Source organism: Gilbertella persicaria (genome assembly GCF_025201335.1).
Source record: "Gilbertella persicaria strain CBS 190.32 chromosome Unknown B0P05scaffold_42, whole genome shotgun sequence".
Lineage (NCBI taxonomy): Eukaryota > Fungi > Mucoromycota > Mucoromycetes > Mucorales > Choanephoraceae > Gilbertella > Gilbertella persicaria.
In genome coordinates, this window is record NW_026252003.1 from 195,458 (window position 1) to 217,905 (window position 22,448).

The following is a 22,448-nucleotide window of genomic DNA, read 5'->3' on the forward strand; positions in this document are numbered from 1 at the left end:
TGTATACCTATCACAACATTGCAGAGAAATGTGATGTATCAATTTCTGACTCGCAAGATTCCCACTCGCTTATTTCTATCCAAGATTTTTCCTGCTCGCTTCCCTACTGCTGCCTGCATTTTGTGTGGTGATCAGGAGACTGTGTACCATTTCTTCTTTCGCTGCCCCCAAAAATTTCCGTTCTGGGATGCCTTGATCAGGGAATTTCTATGGCCAGGCACCTCTCTGGATCTAGTCTCTGATGCACTTGCATCCTTCAATTTTTCTCGGATTCGGTCTCAAACCAACTGTCCTCTTTCAGTAGCCATGGTAACCTTGATCGGTCTCTCTGAGATCTGGAAGGCCCATTGGGCCCATACCATGCAGAACCAACCATTCCATTATCTCTCTGTTCTTCACAGCGCTCGCTATCAAATTAAGCGTATAGCTGCTGAAAATGACCTTTCATCTTGAGAGGTCTTTTCTCGCAGTAGCTGCTCTTTTTTTTTCTTGATTTCTTTGTTTTTTGAAATTGTAGTACCCTTTTTGTTTCTTTTAATCCTCTTATAATAAATAATTGTCGAGCACCTCTTTTAGTGGGTCCCTCTCGAGACCACTAATACGTGCGGCAAATAAAATCATTAAAAAAAAAAAAGTGGCCAAAGGTATCGGGCTATGGAGGGGTTCACTGGAGTCAATCATAAAATAATCCATTGTAGCGAAAATGACCTTCCAAATGGACAAATTTTTGTCGTAAACCCGGCTCTTACGGTAGTATGGAGTAAGTAGTGGTAGCAGCGGGTATTCTGAGGAATTTTGAAACAAAGAGAGGTGTTGAAACATATACGGTAGAACGAAAGAGCGGTAGCTAATAGGGTCAATGATATAGTTCAACCAGCGTTTCTGAAGTATTCGATGTTGGAGTCTTGGATCAAGGACTTTGAGGCCGCCAAAGGTATGTGGCAGGAACATGATGTCGCGTTTCAACTTGGGAGACTTCTTTTGCCAGATGAACTGATACATTATCTTTTTAAGTTCAGAGAAGAATCGTGCAGTAGGTCGCAAAAGCCGTAGAGTGTACCATACTTTGGATAGTATAAGGATATTCAGTATCGTGACGCGGCTAAGAATAGAGAGCTGTCGTTGTGAGTATATAATACATTGCTGTTGAACTTTGAGCAGTAGGTTATCCTCGACTACCTTCCGTTGTTTAGTGTTATAAGGCAAATAGAATCCAAGATACCGGAAGGGTTGGAGCGAACCTTGATGATGAAAAGTGCGAATGTTCATAGCATGGAAGGGCTGATCCCACGAGGAATCCCAAGGACCTTTGTGATGATCTGACATTAAATAAGTCTTCAATTACATACTAAAATATATCATAATCAATTTACACCAGAAATAGACATAAAAGAACCTCTTGTACTGAATAAGACAATGTATCTTTTAATAGATCAAGACTTATAACCGAAATCCATAATTTATATTATTTAATTAATTTAAAGTAGTCTATGATAATAGAGACTCAGTCATTTGCATGAACTCTACTACTACTTACTCCGACATCTCTTCATGTATAAATATGCTAGAATAATTTATAATCAAAAAGAACAACAATAAAATTGTATAGAACAGTCTCAAAGTATCTACCTTTGTCTCTCTATCATCTTATTATATAGCTCTATTATCAAAATATCACAGCTGGGTAAGCAAAATGGGTAAGCAAATGGGTAAGCTGGGTAAGCAAATGGGTAAGCTTGGTAAGCAGAATGGGTAAGCAAATGGGTAAGCTGGGTAAGCAAAATGGGTAAGCTGGGTAAGCTGGGAAAGTGATGATGGTTACACTACTTTTTTTTTGGTGTTTTTTGGTGTTTTTTTTTTTGATTGAGTTTTGTGGTATATTCTATATACTAACTATAAATCGAGCAAAAATAATTTTAAATCCTTAGGCTGCAATACTTAACCAGCACTGTCAGCAAGATATTCATATATTTCAGACAGGCTGTTAATTTGACCTTAGCAGTCATAGTAAAAAAAATCTCTCTTAATGAATTCAGACTCCACGAAAAGTATTAATTACTTGATTCGTGATAGAATAGTGGACTCCTTCTTCTGTTTTGAATACTCAATAAAGAACCTAACGTTGTCTCATCGACTTGCAAGTTTTTATTGTTATTATTATTCACTAACCTATAGTCCACAAGTTTTTCCCTATTTCTTTCTTTTTTAATTGATTTAGTTGTAATTCGTCTTCAATTCTATTTCATTTCATTTCATTTCATTCTGCGTTCCATGTCAATGTCGTTGGAAACACAAAATTCAATGCCCCAACTGGTTGCTATAATCGACACATGTTTTGTTTGCTCAGAAACCCACAGCACTGTACAAAAATTACAGGATCATCTTTTGAACCACCAAATCAAAGCGAAAAAACGACCAAAAAATGTTAAACGACCAAAGGATAGCAGTGTTTGCATTGTACAGAGCGACGATGATCATCAGCAGATTGAAAAACACTTTGGCGGCTCTTCATGCTTTGAACATTTCAAGGAGTTGAAACAATTAGAGAATCATTTTCGTAAACATCATTCTGAATGCATGCCTCAACTACCAACGCAACAAACAAATGAAACTGAAGAGTCACAGCCAGAAGTAGATAGTGATGACGAATCTCAAGCATACGGAAAACGAAGTGCGTCGGAAAGTTTAAGCTTGGATTCGAAAGCAGAATTAATGAACCCATCATGTCTCTCTTTTGTTCTTCCATCCGCCGATGATCGTCTCGTTATTGATTGTTTTGATGTCTCAGCTGCATTTTATAACTTTCAGCAGTCAATTTTGACTCACAAATGGAAACTCTCTCTTGAGGATCATATTCATTGTGCCATGGCTTCAACTTCAATCTTACTCTTAGCACCCAATCGATACCCAGCTGACTTATTACCATTTTTTGACGAGCAACAAATTAACTCAACAATTGGTCATATTGAATTAAAGTATGATTTGAAGAAGCCAACAATGGACGTTGATTTGGTAACGAAAGCGGTAAAGATATTGCAAGATGTGATCTCGAGAACGATATCAAGGGAAACAGCTGAGATTAACTTGTTGACATTAGAAGCTGGTGAAAAAGAGCACAAATTTCTCAAAGCGATTGCGGCGTTGGTGAAGAAATTGCCTAGAGTATCAATTCAAGAAGAAGTAAAGGAATTGGAGCTTTGTTCCCGTTTTGTTGATCCCTTTTTATGCGAGTTATTCGACGATCCAGATGCTGGAACTTTTTTCAGGTGGACAAATGAATTGACAGTTGAATCAAAAAAGAACCAAAGTTCGTTAAACTGGAGACCAGACATCGCCATAACAAGACTACAGGGTTTTAGGTGGAGGTACAATCTTGGTTTTGGTGAGGCGAAGCCAGCTCAGCCAGATTCCAACCACTTTGCGATTTGTAAAGATCTTTTACGTGTGGGTGTTTTCTGTAAAAACTCAATTGATTCACAGAACATGGATGGTGTGATGGGGTTACAAATTGTTGGAAGAACCATAACATAAAACGTTATGGTTTTACCTGCCACTGGCATCTACGGAATGTATGAATTAGGGGAAATTCAAGTACCCAGTTCCGTAGCCGATATCCCAAAGCTCTTAATGGATATGGCTACGGTTTCATACATTCTTGATGTCTTTGGCAGGGTATGCGTTCCTGCAGTCACTCCCATCACTACAAAACAAACGCCAGCAACCATTAGTGATGAGATTTTGACCCAAATTTTCTCAAGTACTCAAAGTAGAAAACGCCCCTGTCACTTGAAACATCACTATAATTAGTATAGAAATAAATATGTACGATACCATTTTTTTTCTATAAATAGTCTTTTGTATTTTTTAAAGTGTCATTAAGTAAAAACTTACCACTTTTGGTAGTTCTTCATCATCAAAGAAAAATTAATTGCTGAATGGATCAATGGAAAAAAATTATTAGCAGTAGAAAAAAAAACCAAAGGAGTTTTTTATTTATTTATTATCTTATTTATAACCTTTCCATGTTGCGACATTTTGGAAATTGTCTTTGGGAATGTCGAATCCAACATCTACAGTTTTTTGCTGTAACTGTTTTTGCTGCTTCTTCAATTCTATCAGCAATCATTTCGTTCTTTCCAAGTGGAGTTTTGCGAACTACTAACTTGATTTTTGCCCAGCATTCTTCAATAGGATTCAGCATTGGTGAATAGGGGGGTAAAAGTAAAGCATAATGTCCACTATCCCTTATTGCTTTTAGGACTTCTGGTGTTCTGTGAATGGAGGCGTTGTCCATCACTATGTACATATTCTTTAATCCAATCTTGTTCAAAACAGAAATGATCTCTTCTACAAACAACACAAAGTGTGACGAATTAGTTCCATGAGGCAAGGCTCTTTTTGTACCAAGGGGAGTTTTTTGTTTCTTTCTACTTGATTTTGGAACTTGTTGCGAAAGAGCAATCAAGCCATAGGCTGACATTCAACCCAGGATACTCAGATTAGTTCCTTCTGCTTCTACATCCACTTCTGCAGGCTCACCTTTCTTAGACCACGCCACAGGACGTACCATGTTTTTCTTGAACCCATTTTCATTCACGAAAATGCATCTTTTTTTGTAAAAGTTCTCTTCATTCATTACATCGATATCTGTCGTAACGAAAAGAAGATTCAAGCCAACTCCAAAACCAAGGCGGTCACGTGACATCTCGAAGGTACAAGAAGGTTCTGGAAAGTAAAATGCTAGAAGGTTCTAGACAGCAAGTCACTTGATTACTAATCTCCGATTAGTAATCATGGTTCCGGAACTTTCCACAACTTTCTTATTTTCTTTATAGAATTATCCATAGTACTTAGTAGAAAAGTATAAATATAAGTTATCATCGTTATTCAATAAAGGAATCAATTAATTATCTCTTTACTCTTAATTAGTATTACTTAATACTATTAGTTGTTATAATATCAAGACGACATATCTTCAATAAATTGTCTACGTTGTTCAAGCGTATCATCAGAATTTCTATTTACAGACCTTGCTTGTGTACGAGTCAAAGTAAACTCAAGCTTTTCAGTAATGTGACGATATACAGTGGACTCGTTAATTGTTAAGCCTTGAAAAGTCTCACAAAGGGATTCTGTAGCATCTTTCACAATACATGTTGGATGCTTTTCAATAAATGCATGTAAATATTGTGAATGTTCCTCTGTCAATTTCACGGTATTTCCTTTACGTTTAACTTCAGAGGCTGGTTTGTAACCAGGTAAGATTGTTCCACCATTTTTTTTCCATTGATCTTTGAACTTATAAGCAGCTTTTAATCCAATGCCAGCTTCCTTTGCAGCTTTGGAAACCTTTAAATTTTTGTTTTGCAACAGAGAAATAAATTGAGCAACATCTTTTGGTTTATACTTAGTTGGTGTCCAAATCATACTAGGTAGAGGCGTTGCCTCTAAATCAATTTCTTCCATACCCACTGCTGTATTAAAATGACTATCATCTTCATCCTCGGACGAAGACTCATCCTCTGGAATACCTTCCATCTGGTACAACGACTTAATAGCCGCTCCATCTTGTTTTGGCTGGTATTCAGGTTCTTCGTCACAAGCGAACTCGCCAGAGGGTAGATAATGGTAGAATCTGGTTGTGGTGTACATTGCAAGTAATAATAAATAGGTTAATTTTATAAAAAGTATAAGAATGTGCAGAGTATTTATATCATTAAGAAAACACCTCAGCCAAAATGCCAAGACTCGTTACACCAGATTTGGAAAAGCTCTCAGGAAATGTATGCGACTCTAACTCTTGAGATATTTATTTCTGTATTAACCCACTGGTTTACAGTAATTCTACTGTTGGTTTTTTTTTCTACTGCTAATAATTTTTTTCTATTGATCTCAAGAAACTCTATTGTTAAAAAAAAATATCTATTGCACAGTAAAAATTTCTATTGCACAGTAAAAATTTCTATTGCTCAAATAAAATTTTCTATTGGTTAAGAAAAATTTCTCTATTTTTATTTTCCAAAAATTCTATTTTCAAACGCAATTCACTGTATCGAGACATCTATCCCAATAAGTTTCAACATGTCGTACCCATCCCTTACAGTCTTCTGTAGTGACTGTAGCGATGGCCTCAGCGATACGTGAAGTAAGAGTATCTGCTTTATCAAGAGGATTTCTACGTATATGTTTTTTGATTTTGTGCTTTTTTTATTGACACAAGCTCCATTTCTTCAGTGAGATCATTCACAGCTTCCTCCATTTCCACCTCTTGAGCTTGCTTCATTCCATCATAATCGAGAATCATTTCTATTGCACCATACTCCATGGCAACTATTTCTAATTCTATGTCATCGTCACTATCTTCAGACATATAATTATCGGCAGTAGGTTAGTAATGTATGAAATCCATGGTTTATGACGAGATTAATGAACTTTCAGTGAAACTAATCTAACTCAGGAACTAATTACGTCTAAAATAAAAAATGAGTAGGTCCGAAAGTGAAGTGGGTTAGTCTGAAATTGGAAGTGTAAAATGTCTGAAATTTAATTTGATTTCGTGTGATATAATCACTAATAAAATGGTCAAATCAATAAGTCGATTAGAACCAAAACGGCCAAAAGAAGTCTGCTTTATTAAAGGTTATATTTTGTATTGTATTTATACTGTTTGTATGATAATTGATTATCCTTGATTTGGGACTGAGTGTGTATACACTAGCTAATCGGTTGAATGGATTAAGGTACACAAGAACTGGGTACATGATCAGGGCACAGACCTCGTCTACCATTGGTATTGATGCAGATGTCAATTTGTGATTATGTGATGGTCTGATCTTTAACATGTTTAAACTAAGATGGAAGACATCCATCGAAGCTGCGGATAAAACTGTGATTGAAAGATATATTTATACATGATATTAATACTTGCTCTTTTAAGGCATAACTAGTGTAAGAAGGGATGAATAATGCTGTGTATACAACACTAGTGACCGAATCCGACGTCTCTTACCTGGATTCAGCATACTCTGACCACGCTTTAATTAGTAGTAGCTTCAATTTCGGGCCGTCTAAAATGGGACCTGGACTCTTCAGGGGGAATCCGGGCTACGCCAATAATCCAAAGTTCCAACAACAACTGGCAAAAGCAATTGTGGTGATCTGAGCACTTTCAATACAAAATATAATAAATAATCTTTCATCATATAAATGAATAATCACTTATAGCACTATACATCATAAATATAAGGTAAGCATTGTATAATGACAGTAAATAACGATAACTGGGATAATATGTATATTTACAAATAAGGAAACCATGATTATACCTTTTAGGTAACAAGGAGAATTAAAGGAAAATTTACATAATCAATTCCCAGGCACACGCTGTCAAGGTGTTAAGTAATCAATAATCAGTAATCATAATTAGTCAATAAATCAGGTAGTATAAAAGACAACCTGGAAAAGATACATTTTAGACAACAATCAATTTATTTTTGTAATAAAGAAGTACTGAACAGTCTCACTGTATTTCTTTGTTTTCTTTCTATCTTCTATTATATCTTCATTCACAACCCAAACATCACAATCGCAAGAGTAACACGTAATACTAGCGAGAGCTTTAGGACAAGCATATTTCGTGTGTCCTTCAGCATGACAGTATCTGCACCAAGTGGGCATGTCGGGGAACGTAGCATGGCAAAAATAGCCTCCCTCTTCCCATGTTAAAGTATGAGATAACTGTGGGTAACTCTTTTCAGGAGTCTGTTGAATCAATGCATATCCGGCACCCATGAACACTCGCCATGTTGCATCATATTTAAGACCGACGTCTAGAACCGTGCCGTAATGTTGTAAAGTTTGGGTGAGTCCGCTGAGTATATCGTCTTTGGGCAAAAAGGGAATGTCGGACAAATTTAATTGTATCACTTTGCCCTCACCTTCCAATGCCTTACATGGTAAGAGCCTAATATTGGCTTCTTCGTAAACAATGCCGTTCTGACAAAATTGTTTCTCGATCTCAGGAACAGGATTAATTTCAATATAACGACCGTTATTACGGCTGCCGAGCGCTTTGATTCCATAAAAATCGTCGGGACTAAAGGACGTTTTAAGTATCTGGTCAAAATGTTGAGCATCGGTGAGATGAGAAATCTTTGAGATGTCCAAAAAGTAAGCATTAGGTGCCAAGGAATGGCGCCAAATTCTTGTTTGAATTTCAGTCGGTTTATTGGTGGATACTGCGGTTGCTACAGTGGCTACTGGATTCATAAGAGAGTGCTGGGTAGTCGGTCGACGAGACAAAGGTATGGCTCGCTTAGCAATAGCAGCAAAGGTTGGTTTGGTGGTTGGATTTGGCTGGTTAGTGGACTCCGCCCTGGAGTGTAACGTATCGTTATCGGGAAGAACCATGAGTCTAGGAATTATAAGAGCAGAGGCTACAGTATTTTTACTTGGTTTTCGGACCTTTTCAAATAAATTTAGGACGTTCTCAAATTTTTATTGGACGAAATCAAATTAAATTTCAGACATTTTACACTTCCAATTTCAGACTAACCCACTTCACTTTCGGACCTACTCATTTTTTATTTTAGACGTAATTAGTTCCTGAGTTAGATTAGTTTCACTGAAAGTTCATTAATCTCGTCATAAACCATGGATTTCATACATTACTAACCTACTGCCGATAATTATATGTCTGAAGATAGTGACGATGACATAGAATTAGAAATAGTTGCCATGGAGTATGGTGCAATAGAAATGATTCTCGATTATGATGGAATGAAGCAAGCTCAAGAGGTGGAAATGGAGGAAGCTGTGAATGATCTCACTGAAGAAATGGAGCTTGTGTCAATAAAAAAAGCACAAAATCAAAAAACATATACGTAGAAATCCTCTTGATAAAGCAGATACTCTTACTTCACGTATCGCTGAGGCCATCGCTACAGTCACTACAGAAGACTGTAAGGGATGGGTACGACATGTTGAAACTTATTGGGATAGATGTCTCGATACAGTGAATTGCGTTTGAAAATAGAATTTTTGGAAAATAAAAATAGAGAAATTTTTCTTAACCAATAGAAAATTTTATTTGAGCAATAGAAATTTTTACTGTGCAATAGAAATTTTTACTGTGCAATAGATATTTTTTTTTAACAATAGAGTTTCTTGAGATCAATAGAAAAAAATTATTAGCAGTAGAAAAAAAAACCAACAGTAGAATTACTGTAAACCAGTGGGTTAATACAGAAATAAATATCTCAAGAGTTAGAGTCGCATACATTTCCTGAGAGCTTTTCCAAATCTGGTGTAACGAGTCTTGGCATTTTGGCTGAGGTGTTTTCTTAATGATATAAATACTCTGCACATTCTTATACTTTTTATAAAATTAACCTATTTATTATTACTTGCAATGTACACCACAACCAGATTCTACCATTATCTACCCTCTGGCGAGTTCGCTTGTGACGAAGAACCTGAATACCAGCCAAAACAAGATGGAGCGGCTATTAAGTCGTTGTACCAGATGGAAGGTATTCCAGAGGATGAGTCTTCGTCCGAGGATGAAGATGATAGTCATTTTAATACAGCAGTGGGTATGGAAGAAATTGATTTAGAGGCAACGCCTCTACCTAGTATGATTTGGACACCAACTAAGTATAAACCAAAAGATGTTGCTCAATTTATTTCTCTGTTGCAAAACAAAAATTTAAAGGTTTCCAAAGCTGCAAAGGAAGCTGGTGTTGTGATGTAAGAGAGAAGATAAAAACAAAAAAGTCGATTAGAACTTGTATAGGTTTATTATCCAAAAATATATCTCTTCCTATATCTAGCTCTTCATTCTCTAGGTATTTATATATGAAGAGATGTCGGAGTAAGTAGTAGTAGAGTTCATGCAAATGACTGAGTCTCTATTATCATAGACTACTTTAAATTAATTAAATAATGTAAATTATGGACTTCGGTTATACGTCTTGATCTATTAAAAGATACATTGTCTTATTTAGTACAAGAGGTTCTTTTATGTCTATTTCTGATGTAAATTGATTATGATATATTTTAGTATGTAAATGAAGACTTATTTAGTGTCAGATCATCATATGCATATAGATTCTATATGTTCACAACATTACCCTCCACCAGAGTCAATCTATCTTTGATAGTTGTAGTCGGCTCTTTAAAAGGTGAACATATCAATTCATGCGCATAATTATCATTTATGTCAGCATTTACAAGTTGACTGTAACATATGTAATGCAATTGTGTACAGAGTCTAGCGTGATATGTTTTCTAATCGTAAGGAAATTTTATCTTTCTTCTCTTATCATTTCACAAGTTATTTTCTTAGTCTTTTACTAGCTCTTGTTACAACAGATGCTTCTTCTCTACTTTGTCTGGTAGGAAGAGCCCTCTTGCTTATTTCTGTCTTCTTATTTACACTCTTATTATTTTTTATAGATGCAGATATGTCCTTAATTTTGGCATTTGTTCTTTCTTGCTCTAGTTGTTTGATCTTTTCAATTTTAGTCCAGTAACGATCAATAATGGTTGGGTCAGTGAAACTGGAGGCAGGTTCCCAAGTGTTGGCCTTCTCTCCGAATCCAGCCCATTTAACAAAGAACTGTCTGTTACCTGGTGGACCTCTGTGATCACGAATATCTTCTACTACAAAGTATTCGTCCTCAATAGCTGATTCATCGATTGTCACGATTTTCAACTCCGAAGGTGCGTAGTTGCGATGCAATAATTCATTTTGCTCGTCTTTTAATTCATATGAGCCACCTTTGTTTCTTCTTACAACAGTATAGGGGCCTTCATATAATGGAGACAGTTTACTCGGTCTCTTTTGCAGTCTTACCATAACATATGTTCCGGGTTCAATATCGACAAGCATATTCTTCGTATCAAACCTCTTTGTGTGCTCCTCATTTATCTTTTGAGTTCTTTCAAAGATAGCGGGAAAGACAATCTTCTCCATGTGATCAATGCGCTGCTCAAGATCATCGCGCGTCATCATATCTCTAGGAAGTGGATATTTGTTCTTTTCTTCATAGTTTTTAGGTAAGCCAACTTTGCGTGCAAACATCAATGAGAAGGGTGAACTCAACGTCTTATTCTTGATAGCGTTGTTGATAGAAAGCTGGACTACTGGTAAGTAATAATCCCAGTCTTTACTATTCGATTGACACATCTTTCTCAGTGTGTTTTCAACAATTTTTACACTAGCTTCAGCACTTCCATTTCCTCTAGGATGATAGGGAGTGGAGTATCTGCGATCAATGCCGAGCTTTTTTGAAATAGTTTCAAGTAACAAGTTATGGTATGCTCTGCCATTGTCGGATTGTAGAATACGAGGAAATCCATAGTCTCCAAAGATCTGCATAAGTGTATTGGCAATGGTATCTGATTGTTGATTCTTGAGCGCTCTGACGACGATGTATTTCGAACAGATGTCAGTCAAGACCAAGATTTCAGTATTTCCAGTTCCAGTGACAGGTAGAGGACCTAACGAGTCAACAGATACATGATCAAATGGTCGCAATGCAACAATGCTTGTCAAAGGATGGTAACCTCTTTTAGAAATGTTATGCTTCTGGCACTCAGTACATGAGCTTACTAATTCCTTGGCTTCTTGATACATATTTGTCCAATGAAGTCCTTGAGAGTGCAGTTCACGAACAATAGCATGACTGCCAAAGTGTCCAAAAGTGTGCACATCACGCAAGAGCTTTTCTCTTTCAGTCTCAGGCGGTGTGAAGTAATCTAATGATTTCTTAGTCTGCTCAACAAGTTGTGTGGTAAGAACATGCAGGTTTTTGTCTCTGCTATATTTCTTCCTACGAATAGTCACTCGTTTTATTCTGGCAGCTTGTTCATTTCGTTTTTGACTGTCAGTGCTACCCTCCACCAGTTTGTGATTACCATCGAAATTATCGAGAGGGGAATACAAACGACTCAACAAATCTGGCAGTTTAAGAAGGATACCAGGAATATGCACAGCGTCAAAGTCATAAGTCAGAATTTCTTCTACCAATTCAACATCATATTGTTGCAATCTCGTTGAGTATGCATATAAATCAATGCTTTGTGATCTGTGTGCAATGTAAATCTGCGTCCCCAAATATATTGATGGAAGCGACGAAAAGCCATCAGAACACCATATAACTCACGATGAGTAGCACTCCATCTGCGTTGTGAGGGTGATAGAGCATTGGACACAAAACTAATATATTTGTCTCTACCCTTATCATCTCTCTGAAATAATACAGCGGATATACCATACTGAGAAGCATCAGAGGCAACAAAGAATTCTTTGGTGAAATCAGGATAATGCAAAAGCATATTTGAGTGTAAGATGGCTTTCAAGGCATTAAAGCTCTTAGTTTGCTCATCAGACCACAGCTCTTCTACGTTCTTTGCATGGCTCAATCTAGTCAAAGGCTCAGCAACAGTAGAGATCATCGGTACAAATTCTCTAAAATAATTGATTAACCCCATGAACTGTTGAATGTGTTTCGCTGTCTTTGGTACTGGCCATGATTCAACGTTAGTGAGTTTGGCTTTATCAACCATAATCCCATCTGCATTGACCACAAATCCAAGCATCCTAACTGACTGCTGAAACCAAACACATTTCTTTGGATTCAAAATCAATTTGGCTTGTATCAATCTGTCTATCACCATTTTGACATCTTTGGCATGTTGCTCGGGTGTTTCACTGGCCACGATACAATCATCAACAAAAGATTGAACGCAATCCATACCCTCAAACAAAATGGCCATAACCTTACAGAATTGAGAAGTTAGGCTCTTTAGTCCAAAGCATCCCTTGATGAAGCAGTATTGCTGTCCTTATGAGAAAATGTTAATTTATGCGCATCTGGAGGATGGATTTTAAAGCGATGATATGCATTAGAGAGATCAAGAGTTGAGAAAATCTTCTTGCCTCTTAAGTTTTCAAAAATGTTTCTCACCAGTGGCACTTCAAAGTTATATGTTGGTGGTAAGATCTTATTTAAAAGTCTAACATCCAAACAAGCTCGATGGCTGACAATTTCACCCTGTTTGTTCTTTTTAGGTACAAGTAACACCGGGCTATTAAAAGAAGTATTGACACCACACTTCTCTATTGTTTTTGTTCTAAGCCATTCATTTATCTGTTCATCTAGGACAGGCCTCAATGTATGCGGGATGCTGTACTGACGACGATAAGCGGTTGCTCCTTCAGGTGTGGGCAACTTGATAATGGATTCTGGAATAGGACAAAATGACTCTACTGGTATCTTTTGATTTTCATCAATAGCATCTTGGATGGAAGCCATAAACTGTGCAACCTCCTCAGTAGATCCAGCAGGTGAATTATCAGGTTCAGGTGTATCAGTTGTTACGATGTTTGCATTAGAAAAGATAGAGTCTTTATCATTTGGATCAGCACTATCATTTTCTAAATTGTATGCAACACCTGTAAGTGCAATACCCAATTTACCCATAATGTCCGTACCAAGAAGAATGTCAAAGTCAAAGCTATCATTAAAATCTATGACTTCCAATTGGTGTCTGAATGAAATTCCATTTGTATATTTTATAGTCAAAGGATCTGTAATACCAATACGAGAAATTTTATTGTCTTTAGACAAGCAATTAAAGAAACCACTAATATTTTTGTTTATTTTGCTTATATTTAATTTAGCTCTAAGCGAGTCTAACTTTATAAAAGTATGTGTGCTTCCGGTATCAACCTTTGCCATCATCTTGTGGTTTTCTATAATGATAGGTGTCAATAAGTCAAAAGTGTCTTTATGTAAAGCATCTTTCGCTTTGATCTCGTTTGTGTACTTACAGTCAAAGCAATCGTCTGTGATCATCTCTTCGATGTCATCATCCGTCTTTTCTTTTTGCTTGTCCTCTGTGCGTTCGCTCATTGAACTCGACGCCAGGGCAAGGATATGATTTCTTGTGCAACGGTGACCCGGTCTCCACTGTTCACCACAAGACCGACAGGGATTATCCTTGGATTTTCCGAAGATTTCTTGCGCCTTCTCTTTTCCCTTGTTCTTGTTTTTGTTAATGGTATAACAATTCTCAGTGCCATGGGTGGGATTGGAGCCGTGCATCTTGCAAAAGTAGGTCTTATTAGTCTTGCTGTACGGTGTGCTTCTTTCTATTTGCTTCTTCTTCTGAAGACGACTTCTTCTTTCACTATCCCTTGAGCCACTAGTAGACGAAGACAGAGAAGAGCCAGCACCACCAGAGAACATAGCAGTAGTGGAGCCATAGTTGACCACATCATCACCTAGTATATCCCGAGCAATATCAGCAATGTTTTCCACCGTCCACGAGTTATTTTCCTCCTCTTGCTTGCCCAGTACATTCATACATGCAAGACGAGTGAGAGCCTGTACCGGTGCTGTAAGAGAAGCCAAAAATCTGTCTGCCACACGAGGATCATCCTTGGGGATACCAGCATTATACACTGTTTGCATAAACCTATTAGTATAACCTCCAATGGATTCATTGGTACGCATAGTCATAGTGAACACCTGTGTATTGTATTCCCTGGCCTTGAACTTGGACCCAAAGTGTTTCTTGAATGCTTGCCGAGCTTCAGACCATGAGTTACAATTCTTGAGGTTGGTTTGCGCCCACGCATCGTCGCCATATGGTAAGCAGAGCAGGATATATCGCTTCCAGACCGTTTCTATGTCTTGTGATGATGAATAGACTACATTTTCAAAAGTTCGCAGAAAATGCTCATCAGATTCAAAGGCTTCTTCTCCTGGGAAAGGTTTGTGCGAGTTTGATAGTAACTGGTACTTGGGTAGGTCTCTTCGGCTTAGTGATAGTCCGCCTGTCAATCTTGAGGTAGCATTTACCTTGACATCAGAGTGATTGACCCAAGGTGTGCCTTCAATGTTTCCCAACATAGATCTGTACTCATCAATGCATTTGATGCTTGACTTGATTTGTTCTATGTTCTTGAGAGCCTTGTCAGTGCCTTCAGTATCACCCGCAGATCTTGCAACACCAAAAGCACGCAGAGCCTCCACCATTTGACTACGTAGCAACGTCAAGTTATCTTCAATCATTCCACGCTCTTGCACAGCAGAAGTACCGTCTATGCCAGACGTGACCAGATTATCGAGATCAAACTCTAGCTGCTCATCCATCTGACTATCTTGATTGTTGACCAAGCTAGGAGCGGATAAAGGAGAAGACCCATCCATGAAGGATTGACCAGAAGAACCAGTTGAGTTATTTGAGTTTATAGGAGTATTGACCATGATAAACAACCAAGCAATTAATCGAAAAAAATGTTGTGATGTAAGAGAGAAGATAAAAACAAAGAAGTCGATTAGAACTTGTATAGGTTTATTATCCAAAAATATATATCTTCTATATCTAGCTCTTCATTCTCTAGGTATTTATATATGAAGAGATGTCGGAGTAAGTAGTAGTAGAGTTCATGCAAATGACTGAGTCTCTATTATCATAGACTACTTTAAATTAATTAAATAATGTAAATTATGGACTTCGGTTATACGTCTTGATCTATTAAAAGATACATTGTCTTATTTAGTACAAGAGGTTCTTTTATGTCTATTTCTGATGTAAATTGATTATGATATATTTTAGTATGTAAATGAAGACTTATTTAGTGTCAGATCATCATATGCATATAGATTCTATATGTTCACAACAGCTGGCATTGGATTAAAAGCTGCTTATAAGTTCAAAGATCAATGGAAAAAAAATGGTGGAACAATCTTACCTGGTTACAAACCAGCCTCTGAAGTTAAACGTAAAGGAAATACCGTGAAATTGACAGAGGAACATTCACAATATTTACATGCATTTATTGAAAAGCATCCAACATGTATTGTGAAAGATGCTACAGAATCCCTTTGTGAGACTTTTCAAGGCTTAACAATTAACGAGTCCACTGTATATCGTCACATTACTGAAAAGCTTGAGTTTACTTTGACTCGTACACAAGCAAGGTCTGTAAATAGAAATTCTGATGATACGCTTGAACAACGTAGACAATTTATTGAAGATATGTCGTCTTGATATTATAACAACTAATAGTATTAAGTAATACTAATTAAGAGTAAAGAGATAATTAATTGATTCCTTTATTGAATAACGATGATAACTTATATTTATACTTTTCTACTAAGTACTATGGATAATTCTATAAAGAAAATAAGAAAGTTGTGGAAAGTTCCGGAACCATGATTACTAATCGGAGATTAGTAATCAAGTGACTTGCTGTCTAGAACCTTCTAGCATTTTACTTTCCAGAACCTTCTTGTACCTTCGAGATGTCACGTGACCGCCTTGGTTTTGGAGTTGGCTTGAATCTTCTTTTCGTTACGACAGATATCGATGTAATGAATGAAGAGAACTTTTACAAAAAAAGATGCATTTTCGTGAATGAAAATGGGTTCAAGAAAAACATGGTACGTCCTGTGGCGTGGTCTAAGAAAGGTGAGCCTGCAGAAGTGGATGTAGAAGCAGAAGGAACTAATCTGAGTATCCTGGGTTGAATGTCAGCCTATGGCTTGATTGCTCTTTCGCAACAAGTTCCAAAATCAAGTAGAAAGAAACAAAAAACTCCCCTTGGTACAAAAAGAGCCTTGCCTCATGGAACTAATTCGTCACACTTTGTGTTGTTTGTAGAAGAGATCATTTCTGTTTTGAACAAGATTGGATTAAAGAATATGTACATAGTGATGGACAACGCCTCCATTCACAGAACACCAGAAGTCCTAAAAGCAATAAGGGATAGTGGACATTATGCTTTACTTTTACCCCCCTATTCACCAATGCTGAATCCTATTGAAGAATGCTGGGCAAAAATCAAGTTAGTAGTTCGCAAAACTCCACTTGGAAAGAACGAAATGATTGCTGATAGAATTGAAGAAGCAGCAAAAACAGTTACAGCAAAAAACTGTAGATGTTGGATTCGACATTCCCAAAGACAATTTCCAAAATGTCGCAACATGGAAAGGTTATAAATAAGATAATAAATAAATAAAAAACTCCTTTGGTTTTTTTTTCTACTGCTAATAATTTTTTTCCATTGATCCATTCAGCAATTAATTTTTCTTTGATGATGAAGAACTACCAAAAGTGGTAAGTTTTTACTTAATGACACTTTAAAAAATACAAAAGACTATTTATAGAAAAAAAATGGTATCGTACATATTTATTTCTATACTAATTATAGTGATGTTTCAAGTGACAGGGGCGTTTTCTACTTTGAGTACTTGAGAAAATTTGGGTCAAAATCTCATCACTAATGGTTGCTGGCGTTTGTTTTGTAGTGATGGGAGTGACTGCAGGAACGCATACCCTGCCAAAGACATCAAGAATGTATGAAACCGTAGCCATATCCATTAAGAGCTTTGGGATATCGGCTACGGAACTGGGTACTTGAATTTCCCCTAATTCATACATTCCGTAGATGCCAGTGGCAGGTAAAACCATAACGTTTTATGTTATGGTTCTTCCAACAATTTGTAACCCCATCACACCATCCATGTTCTGTGAATCAATTGAGTTTTTACAGAAAACACCCACACGTAAAAGATCTTTACAAATCGCAAAGTGGTTGGAATCTGGCTGAGCTGGCTTCGCCTCACCAAAACCAAGATTGTACCTCCACCTAAAACCCTGTAGTCTTGTTATGGCGATGTCTGGTCTCCAGTTTAACGAACTTTGGTTCTTTTTTGATTCAACTGTCAATTCATTTGTCCACCTGAAAAAAGTTCCAGCATCTGGATCGTCGAATAACTCGCATAAAAAGGGATCAACAAAACGGGAACAAAGCTCCAATTCCTTTACTTCTTCTTGAATTGATACTCTAGGCAATTTCTTCACCAACGCCGCAATCGCTTTGAGAAATTTGTGCTCTTTTTCACCAGCTTCTAATGTCAACAAGTTAATCTCAGCTGTTTCCCTTGATATCGTTCTCGAGATCACATCTTGCAATATCTTTACCGCTTTCGTTACCAAATCAACGTCCATTGTTGGCTTCTTCAAATCATACTTTAATTCAATATGACCAATTGTTGAGTTAATTTGTTGCTCGTCAAAAAATGGTAATAAGTCAGCTGGGTATCGATTGGGTGCTAAGAGTAAGATTGAAGTTGAAGCCATGGCACAATGAATATGATCCTCAAGAGAGAGTTTCCATTTGTGAGTCAAAATTGACTGCTGAAAGTTATAAAATGCAGCTGAGACATCAAAACAATCAATAACGAGACGATCATCGGCGGATGGAAGAACAAAAGAGAGACATGATGGGTTCATTAATTCTGCTTTCGAATCCAAGCTTAAACTTTCCGACGCACTTCGTTTTCCGTATGCTTGAGATTCGTCATCACTATCTACTTCTGGCTGTGACTCTTCAGTTTCATTTGTTTGTTGCGTTGGTAGTTGAGGCATGCATTCAGAATGATGTTTACGAAAATGATTCTCTAATTGTTTCAACTCCTTGAAATGTTCAAAGCATGAAGAGCCGCCAAAGTGTTTTTCAATCTGCTGATGATCATCGTCGCTCTGTACAATGCAAACACTGCTATCCTTTGGTCGTTTAACATTTTTTGGTCGTTTTTTCGCTTTGATTTGGTGGTTCAAAAGATGATCCTGTAATTTTTGTACAGTGCTGTGGGTTTCTGAGCAAACAAAACATGTGTCGATTATAGCAACCAGTTGGGGCATTGAATTTTGTGTTTCCAACGACATTGACATGGAACGCAGAATGAAATGAAATGAAATGAAATAGAATTGAAGACGAATTACAACTAAATCAATTAAAAAAGAAAGAAATAGGGAAAAACTTGTGGACTATAGGTTAGTGAATAATAATAACAATAAAAACTTGCAAGTCGATGAGACAACGTTAGGTTCTTTATTGAGTATTCAAAACAGAAGAAGGAGTCCACTATTCTATCACGAATCAAGTAATTAATACTTTTCGTGGAGTCTGAATTCATTAAGAGAGATTTTTTTTACTATGACTGCTAAGGTCAAATTAACAGCCTGTCTGAAATATATGAATATCTTGCTGACAGTGCTGGTTAAGTATTGCAGCCTAAGGATTTAAAATTATTTTTGCTCGATTTATAGTTAGTATATAGAATATACCACAAAACTCAATCAAAAAAAAAAACACCAAAAAACACCAAAAAAAAAGTAGTGTAACCATCATCACTTTCCCAGCTTACCCAGCTTACCCATTTTGCTTACCCAGCTTACCCATTTGCTTACCCATTCTGCTTACCAAGCTTACCCATTTGCTTACCCATTATTGTTAAAAAAAATATCTATTGCTCAATAAAAATTTCTATTTGCTCAAATAAAAAATTTTATTATTGGTCGTACCTACAATAATCTCAGTTTCCTCCGCTTCAGCTCCTAATGTGATAAATGCTCTCATAGCCACGCTTTATTTTTTATAAATATAATAATAACCAATAAAATCCCTTTCTTCCCTATATCTTTCAAAGCCGCGCGTCGTGGAACAAACTATGAGTGATATCAATAATGATGAATTCAACAACATGGAACGAGAAACCACACCCCTCTTGACAAGGGAAGACGTTGCTAATATTATCAAAGAATTTGAAAAACAAAAAGATGAACAAAGGGAAAACAGTTACAGAGGAAAAGACCTCCCAGAAAGGATCAGAGAGATTTTGGACGAGACACCAACCTCTGATCTCAAAGACGATATCAAACGTTTTAAGAGATGCATCCCTAAGTATAATCACGGCGAATGGACCAGTACTCCACAAATCAACAAGGAGTTCACCAACGACCTCAAGAGGTGGAAAGTCGACTCCCACCAAGTCGTCACAGCAACCAGTAGACATGCAGATGAAGCACGAGTCCAAGCAAGAACATCGACTGAGATCTATGAACTTTTGGAGTCTATCAAAGAGAAATATATCTTTGCTGACGAAGGAACAAAGCAAATCTTCATGGATGCTATGTCCCAAGCAGAACGTGCAGCAGTCTTTGGATTTTCCCATGCAAGAGACTTGGATCACGAAGCAAAAGAGCTTAGTGCCAAAGCGCTTAGACTACCTGCAAGTCTTAGACATTTGGAACAAGAAGAGGATGCTAGAAAATCCAACATCTTTGACACTGAATTTGTCAAAGAACTCCATGAAGCACGATTTGCACAAAGAGTACTTTCAAGCGCTGCAAACAACAACACCTACAATAACAGAGGAAGAGGATACAGTAACAGAGGCTATGGAAGAGGATCGAGACCTTTTAACAGATACCAACATGGAAATTTTCAGCCCAGAGGACGAGGTCGTGGAACATTCGGAACCTCAACAACCAATCAGCCTTCCACAAACAACTATACCGACAATACAACAAGCCAGCAATAAAAGTAACACTGTTGAATCACATGGACTTAACCAATCAGAGAGCCGAACCATCATTCACTACACCAACATCACCAGCTACCACACCACTAACAATATCATCACTAACAACACCGGAAACCACCTTATCCCAAACAACAACTTCAACACATTTAGTACCAACACAAGTACCTCTGACGCCAACACCCCAGTTAGTCAACACGACACAGGTAAACTATACGATACCAGAGGATGGTTTCTTACCAGGTGGCCGTATTACAAATTTCTTGAAAAATTGGAAAAAGATTACTTCTCATCCTTGGCCCTTACACATAGTAGAAGAAGGATACAAAATTCAGTTTATCACCAACCCAGTTCCATGGAGAACAGTGCAACATCCAGTCAACCAAGTGGAGCAACAGGAGACGAAACTAGCAGTGGAAAAAAATTTGACAGCAGGAATTATAGAGAAATGCAAGAATCCAGCATTTTCAAACCAATTCCTGTCAAAGTTCTTCACAATTCAAGAACCAACAAAGAGATGTCCAATTCTCGATTGCAAGAAATTAAGTCAATTCATTCAGGTTCAGCACTTCAAGATGGAAGGGGTACAAGCGCTGAGAGAGTTAATCGAAAAAGGAGATTTCATCGTAAAACTCGACTTAAAGGATGCATACACAGTAGTTCCCATTCATCCAACCTCCAGACCTTATCTGGCATTTCAAAACCAAGGAACAACGTACACTTATTGAGCTTTAAATTTCGGTCTAAATACAGCTCCCAGGATTTTTTCAAAGCTACTAAGGTACGCTTTAGAACCAATCAGAAGAGAAGGGATACGGCTAGTATACAGTGGTTACATTAAGTGTCCCATAAAACCTGTTTTTTTACCCTTCTCTACAAAAACTCCGTTGATCCTTCTGAAACTTGGCACATAGATTAACTAGACATTGACAATAATAATCGCACTGCTAATTACTCCTAAATGCATCCAATAACAGTGCTTCAATTTCAAAAGAGAGAAAATTTGTGTTTCACCAAAATTTATTCTTTATTTGAAATGCTCAAAATTTTGTATAACCGCCCTTTGCTTTGATGACTGCTTCTATACGTTGAGGCATGCTGCTATAGTATACCTCCATGTCACTTGCGAAATTTGTACCATTCTTTTTCGACCCTTGACCACAATTCGTCCAGATTTTTTGGTTTTGTATCATATCCGGCTAGCCTGCACTTTAACTGTTTCCAAAGATGTTCTATTGGGTTCAAGTCGGGCCTGTTAGGTGGCCAGTCAGCAATAAAGTGGGCTTTGTGGGCTTTAAGCCAAGAAATGGTAGCCTTTGCTTTGTGTTTTGGGTCGTTGTCTTGTTGAAAGATAGTTTTTTGTGGATCCATACTATAATACTCCAATGTATCTAGGTATGACGACCCTAGAATCTCCAAATAGCAATCGGTATCCATTGTCTTTTGAAGCACTCGAGAGGCATATCCTACTCCGGAAGATGTCATGCACCCCCACATCATCAGAGAGCCACCTCCATGCTTGAGCAATAGCTTGTAGTTATGGGGCCTCGCTTTAAACCCTTGCTGTAACCAAGTGTATGTTGCACCATCTGATCCCCAAAGATTGATCTTCGTCTCGTCGGTAAAAACGACACTCTTCCACTCATTTGCGGACCAGTTACGATATGTTAAGGCCCATTTGTATCTCTTCGAAAGCTAAGAAACTCTCAAAAAAAATTTCTTCTACTTAAGCTTTGAGTATAATCCTACCCTTTTCATCAGAGAGACTGTTCCACTATACGTCAAAGCAATACCCTGTCCAGACAATCAAGTTTGGACTTCTTTGACATTCTTCAATGCTCCAGTTCGGATTTTTATTCGTAGCAAACAAGCCGTAAGATGACCTACTCTTGATGGTCTACCGGTACCAGTGCAAGTTTTCATTTCTGGCAACTCTTTTCTAATACGAGAAACTGTTGATTTGGCAACAACTGTTAGTTTTGAGACCTGACGAATCGATTTGCCAGATAAAAGTGCAGATTTGACATTGTTTCGTTTATCGTA

The 22,448-nt window shown here is 37.4% G+C and overlaps 12 protein-coding genes across 12 annotated transcripts; 6 read left to right on the forward strand and 6 right to left on the reverse strand.

Annotated features, from left to right (window-relative positions):
* Positions 1-2,577: 2,577 nt before the first annotated feature.
* Positions 2,578-3,807, forward strand: B0P05DRAFT_581074 (uncharacterized protein; the record flags this gene model as incomplete). The annotated part of the gene is made up of 2 exons (XM_051582067.1): positions 2,578-3,490; positions 3,581-3,807. The coding sequence occupies 2 exons, from the start codon at positions 2,578-2,580 to the stop codon at positions 3,805-3,807; spliced, it is 1,140 nt and encodes a 379-aa protein (XP_051431746.1).
* Positions 3,808-4,009: 202 nt separating this feature from the next.
* Positions 4,010-4,201, reverse strand: B0P05DRAFT_476530 (uncharacterized protein; the record flags this gene model as incomplete). The annotated part of the gene is made up of 1 exon (XM_051574908.1): positions 4,010-4,201. The coding sequence occupies one exon, from the start codon at positions 4,199-4,201 to the stop codon at positions 4,010-4,012; it is 192 nt and encodes a 63-aa protein (XP_051431747.1).
* A 758-nt stretch (positions 4,202-4,959) lies between these two features.
* B0P05DRAFT_476649 (uncharacterized protein) lies at positions 4,960-5,652 on the reverse strand (the record flags this gene model as incomplete). Its single annotated transcript, XM_051574915.1, has 1 exon — positions 4,960-5,652. The coding sequence occupies one exon, from the start codon at positions 5,650-5,652 to the stop codon at positions 4,960-4,962; it is 693 nt and encodes a 230-aa protein (XP_051431748.1).
* A 392-nt stretch (positions 5,653-6,044) lies between these two features.
* B0P05DRAFT_590266 (uncharacterized protein) lies at positions 6,045-6,370 on the reverse strand (the record flags this gene model as incomplete). Its single annotated transcript, XM_051582793.1, has 3 exons — positions 6,045-6,061; positions 6,102-6,175; positions 6,216-6,370. 3 exons carry the CDS (start codon positions 6,368-6,370, stop codon positions 6,045-6,047), a joined length of 246 nt encoding a protein of 81 aa, XP_051431749.1.
* Positions 6,371-7,587: 1,217 nt separating this feature from the next.
* Positions 7,588-7,998, reverse strand: B0P05DRAFT_444901 (uncharacterized protein; the record flags this gene model as incomplete). Its single annotated transcript, XM_051573790.1, has 1 exon — positions 7,588-7,998. A coding segment is annotated over one exon (411 nt), but the record flags the coding sequence as incomplete, so codon positions are not given.
* On the reverse strand, positions 7,987-8,268 carry B0P05DRAFT_476655 (uncharacterized protein; the record flags this gene model as incomplete). The annotated part of the gene is made up of 1 exon (XM_051574916.1): positions 7,987-8,268. A coding segment is annotated over one exon (282 nt), but the record flags the coding sequence as incomplete, so codon positions are not given.
* A 595-nt stretch (positions 8,269-8,863) lies between these two features.
* Positions 8,864-9,028, forward strand: B0P05DRAFT_476586 (uncharacterized protein; the record flags this gene model as incomplete). The annotated part of the gene is made up of 1 exon (XM_051574913.1): positions 8,864-9,028. A coding segment is annotated over one exon (165 nt), but the record flags the coding sequence as incomplete, so codon positions are not given.
* A 359-nt stretch (positions 9,029-9,387) lies between these two features.
* Positions 9,388-9,871, forward strand: B0P05DRAFT_555479 (uncharacterized protein). The gene is made up of 2 exons (XM_051579800.1): positions 9,388-9,747; positions 9,794-9,871. The coding sequence occupies exons 1-2, from the start codon at positions 9,410-9,412 to the stop codon at positions 9,828-9,830; spliced, it is 375 nt and encodes a 124-aa protein (XP_051431753.1). The 5' UTR covers positions 9,388-9,409; the 3' UTR covers positions 9,831-9,871.
* Positions 9,872-15,684: 5,813 nt separating this feature from the next.
* On the forward strand, positions 15,685-16,065 carry B0P05DRAFT_590272 (uncharacterized protein; the record flags this gene model as incomplete). Its single annotated transcript, XM_051582794.1, has 1 exon — positions 15,685-16,065. One exon carries the CDS (start codon positions 15,685-15,687, stop codon positions 16,063-16,065), a length of 381 nt encoding a protein of 126 aa, XP_051431754.1.
* A 758-nt stretch (positions 16,066-16,823) lies between these two features.
* B0P05DRAFT_476660 (uncharacterized protein) lies at positions 16,824-17,015 on the forward strand (the record flags this gene model as incomplete). The annotated part of the gene is made up of 1 exon (XM_051574917.1): positions 16,824-17,015. The coding sequence occupies one exon, from the start codon at positions 16,824-16,826 to the stop codon at positions 17,013-17,015; it is 192 nt and encodes a 63-aa protein (XP_051431755.1).
* Positions 17,016-17,217: 202 nt separating this feature from the next.
* B0P05DRAFT_581076 (uncharacterized protein) lies at positions 17,218-18,301 on the reverse strand (the record flags this gene model as incomplete). The annotated part of the gene is made up of 3 exons (XM_051582068.1): positions 17,218-17,444; positions 17,535-18,236; positions 18,289-18,301. 3 exons carry the CDS (start codon positions 18,299-18,301, stop codon positions 17,218-17,220), a joined length of 942 nt encoding a protein of 313 aa, XP_051431756.1.
* A 1,231-nt stretch (positions 18,302-19,532) lies between these two features.
* Positions 19,533-21,319, forward strand: B0P05DRAFT_476690 (uncharacterized protein; the record flags this gene model as incomplete). Its single annotated transcript, XM_051574921.1, has 3 exons — positions 19,533-20,159; positions 20,197-21,031; positions 21,159-21,319. 3 exons carry the CDS (start codon positions 19,533-19,535, stop codon positions 21,317-21,319), a joined length of 1,623 nt encoding a protein of 540 aa, XP_051431757.1.
* Between the last annotated feature and the right edge of the window lie 1,129 nt (positions 21,320-22,448).

What these genes read in the sequence shown, in the direction of transcription:
- B0P05DRAFT_555479 (XM_051579800.1), top strand. Translation starts at nt 9,410, where the DNA reads ATGTACACCACAACCAGATTCTACCATTATCTACCCTCTGGCGAGTTC. An exon ending in AAGGAAGCTGGTGTTGTGAT is followed by an intron (nt 9,748 to 9,793) that starts GTAAGAGAGAAG and finishes GAACTTGTATAG; the next exon opens with GTTTATTATCCAAAAATATA.